The sequence below is a fragment of the Schistocerca cancellata genome, chromosome 1, assembly GCF_023864275.1.
Source record: "Schistocerca cancellata isolate TAMUIC-IGC-003103 chromosome 1, iqSchCanc2.1, whole genome shotgun sequence".
NCBI classification, from domain to species: domain Eukaryota; kingdom Metazoa; phylum Arthropoda; class Insecta; order Orthoptera; family Acrididae; genus Schistocerca; species Schistocerca cancellata.
This window is the reverse complement of record NC_064626.1, coordinates 1,073,813,101-1,073,820,427: the sequence shown is the minus strand read 5'-3', so window position 1 is coordinate 1,073,820,427 and position 7,327 is coordinate 1,073,813,101. Positions and strand designations below refer to the sequence as shown.

General features: G+C 42.6%; 1 protein-coding gene across 1 annotated transcript in view; it reads left to right on the top strand.

Annotated features, from left to right (window-relative positions):
• Positions 1-521: 521 nt before the first annotated feature.
• Positions 522-7,327, top strand: part of LOC126090865 (headcase protein-like) — a 746,517-nt gene continuing 739,711 nt past the window's right edge. Inside the window, exon 1 of the mRNA XM_049907017.1 lies at positions 522-1,598. Coding sequence (XP_049762974.1) covers positions 781-1,598 — 818 coding nt within the window. The 5' untranslated portion in view covers positions 522-780. The remainder of the gene's footprint in view (positions 1,599-7,327) is intronic.

Genomic DNA, 7,327 nt, shown 5'->3' with positions numbered 1-7,327 from the left:
GTTTGTCTGGAGCTTCTTCTTCGGCAGCGTGTTATGACTGTACCAACTTTATGAATGGAGTTAGATACGTCTGCAAAGTTGCCATTTCTGTCACGTGCAGTTCAACTTTGATTCGTGTCACACGTGGGACAAAGGAGGGCGTAAACAGCGGGCACAAATAAAGTACCGCATTTCGTCTCACCGTGGCAGTCGCTGTCGTCTCGCATTGCGTCGGAAATGCAACGTAGCGTGGCGCGGTCACCGGCTTGCGTCGCCAAGTTACGCAAGGGCTAAACGGCTTGCGCAGAGAGCGAACGTAATAGTACTACGGCGTCCGCTTCGCTCTCTGGCGAGTAGAAAGGGAAAACGGGCGGCTATTTTCTCTCTAGGCTAAGCACGTGACCGGTTGTTATGATGCACCTCCCCACCTTCCGCGCCAGCCAATGGCAGCGCGCGTCGGCGCGCAGGCCCCCTCCGCGCCTCTAGCGGCCAGCCGGCGAAACGGCGCTCGCGTCGCTGTACTCACGCACAGTCGGCTTGTAGAAGCGAAAGCGAGAGGAAGCGACTGTGATGTTCCACGCTGGATGCTGACTGTTTTCATTTCGCTGTCGGCAAGGAAGGTGAAACTGGAACCCTCGCTGCGACAGTGTGAATGGGCAGAAGCAGCTGATCTCACGAGATTCTAAGCTGACGATTGATCGTCGTTCTGACACCGTGGGAGAGCTGACGAGGAGGTGGAAGGGACGTTCAGTAGAATTGAGAGCCATAAGGAGAGGAGAAACAGAAGGTGATAGCTGGAGCATGGCCCCTCGTAAGAACAACAACCACGGCGGGACCGGAGGCGGCGCCGGCGACTTGCAGGGGCTGAACGGCATCGACCCAGAGACCATCGAAAACCACGATGCCAATGTGACGCGCTGCTGTGTCCCCACCGGCGAGTGTCTAAGGGCCACTGCCACCAACAACAACGATAGTTCCATCAATTTGGAGGACTTGCGGGACTGCGTAAAGGTCACTTGTAACAATGACCACTGCACAGTGGGCCAGTACATGCACCGCGAATGCTTTGACGCTTGGGAGCAGACGGTGCTGACTTATCTGAAGACGTGCGGCCGAGCGCGTTCCTGGTCGGAAAGACAGCGCCACCAGAACCTGTGGACCAAGAAGGGGTACGATCTGGCCTTCAAGGCGTGCGGCTGCCTCTGCGGCCGCGGCCATCTGAAGAAGGACCTCGACTGGTCCCCGCCCATGCCAAACAACGCCGGCTGCCAAGAGGACTTCGAGAAGAAGAAAAAGCGACGCAACCGCCAGAACACCCGCCCCTCGCTGGCGTCCTCTGCCAATGGACACCATCTACACGGCAACATAAATCTCAACAACAATAACAATAATAACAATAATGTAAGAGGAGGCGCCGGCAGCGACGCCCAGAACATCGGCACCGTTCATCACGGTGAACCTCGGGGCAGGACTGGGTCGCTTTCTTCCAGCACTGGCTCCTCGTCGCCACCGACCTCCAGCGAGACGTCCGTCTCACCCGCCCACATCGGGCACGGCAGCTCCGGACATGGCGGTGGCAAGAAGAAGTCGAAGTTCGAGTTCTTCTCTGACAGGACCAGGTCAGTAGCACACATAGAATATGCTACACTTGAGGCTTTCATGCTGTTGGCTCTTTCTCGCTTCTGTGTAATTTAGCCTGTACTCGAGTAATGGAGTTTTATAATTTTTACGCAAATAGCATGCTCGAAGATTATTGCTCAGTAATTTCAGGTGCTTTTCACACTTTGTGACCGCCGTATGCTTACCCTATTTCCATCATAACTCCTAGCAAATTTATTAGGTTGCGGTTGCTCTTTAAAATTCTCATGGGTTCTGAGTTTTCAATATCTGTACATAAATTTAAACAACCAGATTACTCTGGCATAATTGGGTTTAGGGGTTGAACAGGCTTGCAGCTCTGATCCAACCTCAGAACTTAGCCATAACTTGGCTAGAATATGGTAGAGCCCCCCGACTCCCCTGCCTTGAAATCTTGGTTGTGGTGTGATAGACTGACCTGTAGTGTAGCTCGAGGTGTGGTTGTGATATTAGGTAGTTACAAGTCGTCGAGGAACATTTCAGCGCGTTTTATGTGCAAGGAGAAACCACGTAATTTTTACCATTGTTCATAGTAATTAATTAGTATCGATCTATTCTTACGGTCAATTGCAATATTATCCTACTCTTCAAAATCTTTAGAATTATTTAAATACTCGAGAAATATTGGTGTGTCTTATCCTCTTACCTTGTTGACTACGGTTTGAATATAGCTCCATTTTCATAACGAAGTTTGTACCGGTACTTTTCACGTTTGACAGTGTGCGCTTTTGTACTCGCAGCGCCATTAATTAGCATCCTCCGTAAATAAGGGCGTGAGACCGGATGGGAGACTGTTTTAGAGCTTTGCTACCCTTATCCGGTGAGATGCACTGTGAGTAGGGGGCGTGGTGTGTAGTAACGAGTAGCTGAGTGGGGTGACCCACATCCCCCGCGTGACCTTGGGCGGCCATCCCGCACCAGCTGAGCGGCTCTCTGCTTCCCACCTTGACCTTGGCGCCTGTGCGCCACCCCGACCGGCGCCCTGCGCACGTTTCTTTGGGTTACCTCAGGAAAATCTGCCCTCGATTATTGCACCTTTGCTGAGCGCAGTTTTCTTCAGCGCATGAGTAGTTTGTCATTTCTAAAACATCGTGACGTCAAACGGCGGTAAGGTACGTGACAATCTTAATTTCATTAATTTTCAACAACATTGTTTCCAGCTTAATTCCTTTACATCGGTCGCATTTCCGGAACATAACTGCCATTACTGCAAACCCATCCTTTAAAAGAAAGACGTGCAATTCATCACCTGTCAGTTTGTGAAACGACAAATTGAAGTTGACAACCAGAAACTGATGTTATGAAACCAAAGTAGCATTATAGATCTTGAAAATGGAGTTCTTACTCCGGATGATGTAACGGAAATTACTGGAGACTGTGTTTCTGTCTTTAAGAAATGACGATTTGTTGAGATGACTGCACTGGTCCACGTTATAAATTCACAGTAATCCCAAAGAAAGACGAAAATATCCATTGACAACGTAAAGCATGCATATTCTACAACGTAAAATATTTCTTAAGAGCTATACAAAGTACGATAAATGTTAAAACTGCAAATCGCTGGAAGTAGGATATTTACGAATCATATTACTCTTTCTTTCTCTGGGTTTAATGGTCGGAATTCGTAGCATATAATTGCCGGAAAGCCTACATTTTCCTTATATTCTTATTCCACATGGTATTTACTGTAAAAAAATTTCTTGTAATTTTATTGTACCCTCGGTCTTTTTATCACTTTTCCATAAAAACCATATGCCACTGTTATTTCCCCCATTGAACGTTGACAGGAAGCAACTAAACTCAATTTTTTGTTATCTGCTTGCAAAGTTGATTACCATCTTTGGTGTCAAATGTTACGCCGGTAATATGTGCTGCAACGTAATTAGGGGATTATTTCAGTTTCCAACATAGTAATTTATTTATTTTATACAAAGCCTTTGCAACAGTCTGTTTACGGTAACAGAATGTAATAAGGGTCTTCTAAGGCTGCTTGGAATTGTTCGAGTCAAAGAATAAAGAAAACTTATTGGTGCTTGGTAATTGTTCTTTGCCAATCGAACTTCCCACAATTCAAAGCTGAATTAGAAGTCAAATTAGCATACGTATTCACTAAAGTGATTGTTCTCAGACGAATACTCTAATATTACCAGTAGATTTGTTCGTGTAATGAACGCCAAATGTGTGTACAACAATTAGAAGTAACGGTCTCGCATGCTGTGACTGTTGGGCCGATCGCCTTTAAAATGGGCAGCACTACGTTCGACATCAGACGCTGTGAGTTCTTCACTCCGATTATGATGTGAGTACATAGTATAATTAAACATTCAGATTTTACGAAATTGCTGCAGTAAATCACTGAAAGGAACGGTGCCGTATCTACAGTTATGTACCTTTCTCGTAACTGCTGTTAGCTTGTTATTGAATTGCAGATATAAAAATAAATGTCATATAATGTCCTTTGTCTTGCTTCACTGTATCTTTATTTTATCAAGCTGCCTATGCTCATTTCTTTTCTGTTCGTGACTGTTTTATTCCTATTTTATAACAAGTTCCCGATTGCTGTCAGCGTGTCAGTTTCACATGAGCGTTTAAAGATTCACAATTTGTTCGAGATATTTGCGTTTCCCGCTCAGCAGCATCAATTCATTTTCATTATTGTCTATTTTAAGCAGCTAGTAGAATTGCGGTACTGGAAGTAATTGGTCTGGTTATACCATGTTTGCAGTCATTGCAGCTGGTACAAAAATACTTTTAGTTACTTCAAATTGTGTTTTTGTAGTTTCTTATCGCAGCTCCCTTGTAGTTGATAAGGTCATAGAGGTAAAATCTTTACATAGTGAGGGGAGTGAACTTTAATAACGTAGTCAAGGCTTCAGATTTGCTGAATGCAGTGAGCTTTATAAGTAACTCACGCAGTAGATTTAAATGCTACAAATGGACACCGATTGATATGAGCTTACGTGTTATTCTTCTTCTAGAAAAAATTATTTTGCTTGTATGTGTTATGCATAATGTTCCATCTACTGTTTTTCGAAACTAGGTATTCTAATTTTATGTGCCTTTTGACCATATTGCTCTTATTTATAGTTACCCAGGCAATTTGAAATATAAATCGAAATCAACGTTGCACAGCTTTTTAAAGATTTTGCTGTTTTTCTGCAGCTATACGTAAAGCCAAAACTTAGAGCTATTTCATCGTCGTTTGTATATGTGTCGTTGTATAACTTACGTGGATGATACGAATGAAGTTAATATTCATTGGAGCTGCCATCGTACAGTCCATTCTTAGACTTCTCTTTACCAAAATTGAGTATCATAGTCTGTTGCGTAGTCTACTGAGTACACAGTGACCCACCATAATTACCTCGTGTTGCATCTTTCCATTTTCTTCCCCAAGAATATTTCTTAGCCATTATATCACCAACAAAACTGAGATCGTATTCCGTGTTAATAAATCTTCTTGTGGTGTCTTCACTTGGGCATTCCTGCCCTCACTTAACGTATCGTGATGTTATTCCATGTTTTGCAAGGACATTCATTGGTGTGAGCCATTCTTAGCTTCACTTTTGTATCACAGGATGAAATTCACTCCCATCTTCTTCATTTCATATAATAATATTAAATATTGTACATCGGTGTCAATAAAATTTCAAGGATGTAATGTCTTCGAGAATATAATTCAGGAGAACGAAAATAGATAAAGTCAAGAGAGGAAGTACGACAATTAGAATGTACTCTAGTTATTACTTCATCTGATGTATGGAACTGATTTTAAATCCTGAGTAAATGGACGTATGATCCTCTATTAAAGGTAGGCTAAGTGCTGAGTAACGATGCGGTACTACTGACATCCTTCTAAGAATAAAGGTGAGTTCTTGTCAATCTTGTGAATGTTTCTATCGTTTATGCTTGTATTAGATAGTGGTAAATGTACACGTACATAAGGTAAAATACAGGTGAGTAATTATACTTTAGTTACAATATGTAAATTATGTGGAAAAGGCTGATGACACTCAGCATTTTGTTACAGTGTTCAGCGGCGAAAGTAGAACAGATGATACATGACAAGGCCCTTGATTTTTATGAGAAGTCCTAATAGAGAAAACAAAATGTAAGAAATTTGTTGAATGTAACTTGTATGCGGATGAGTAAGAAGATCAAATCTATAATGTTCGGATTCAGTATTACTAGAGTCCTGCTTTAGAGTGCCTTGTCGTTTAAATACCTGGCCGTAACGTTGCAAAACGATATGAAGTGGAACGAGCATGTGGGAACTGCGGTAGGAAAGGCAAATGGTCGACTTCGGTTTATTGGAAGAAATTTAGGAAGGAATGGTTCACCAGTAAAGGAGACCGCATATACGACGCTGGTGCTACCTGTTCGTGAGTACTGCTGGAGTGTTTGGGATTAGGACCAGGCCGGATTGAAGGAAGACATCGATGCAGTTCAGAGGCGAGCTACTATAATCCGTTCAACATAAGAATAAACCTGATGTTAACATTGCACTATGTATTCTTCCGAGTTTGCTGGAACCTCACTGGATTTCCATTTCACGCGGGATTGCAGCCAAGCTGTCTCTTGTACTGTCAAGTACGATAATAAAGGTACGTTTTGTGCTGTGCATTACGCAATAATACGGGAGAACAGCTTTACCGGCGCCTTTTAACTTGGACAACACTGGCCGGTCAGTTAGTACAGCTAGCTGACAGTGACGTGGCCAGCTGCAGTTCACACGTAAAAAGAGACGAGCAGAGGAACAATACAGTTTCGAATGTCATTTAATTTTTAAGCAGAATGAAATATAATACACTGCAAATCTCCCACAATACGCTCCTTAGATGACTAGGCGAAAGCCACAACACGTTACCGTTTTTAGCTAACGTACTATTGTAATTAAAACAAAGAATGATGACCGGCCGAAGTGGCCGAGCGGTTCTAGGCGCCTCAGTCTGGAACCGCGCAACTGCTACGGTCACAGGTTCGAATTCTGCCTCGGGCATGGATGTATGTGATGTCCTTAGTTTAGTTAGGTTTAAGTAGTTCTAAGTTCTAGGGGACTGATGACCTAAGATGTTAAGTCCCATAGTGCTCAGAGCCATTTGAACCAAGAATGATGAAACTTAAAACAAGAATGATGAAACTTTCTTTATTTAACCACAGGGTAATTTTTCTATATAAGCTGTGTGTAACGTAAGAGAGTATTGAAGGATTTCACCGTATAGTTGAATTCTGAAGCCACTGAAGGTATTACTTACAGTCAGTCGTGTGGTAATCTCATAGCTCCTTTCATATCCGAATCCGAGAAATACATTTCAGTCCTGGAAGTGTCACCTGCTACGTTGATAAAGAGCAAATTTAAAAATGCAGCATTTGTATGATGGGCTTGATGCTGTGCGAATGATTGTTTATCATGTTTCTGCGATACGTACCTACCTCTGTGGTACAAAACTATGGACATAGTCCAGATAAAGAGGATATGATTTTTCATTTTTTGCCTTAAAAGTAAATTGTTTTGTTTTCTTAATTTAAAAAGCTTTTATGAACAGTCTTTCATAAAACATCGATGATTAAGAATTTGTATTTGAAATGGAAGCAGGAATTTCGCGTCCAATATTTAATTAGGAACAAGAAGACGTGCATTATTCATAAAAAATGAGGATGAATTTTATAATTAAGGGATGTTGACATTTCAGACTGAACGAGAAAAAAA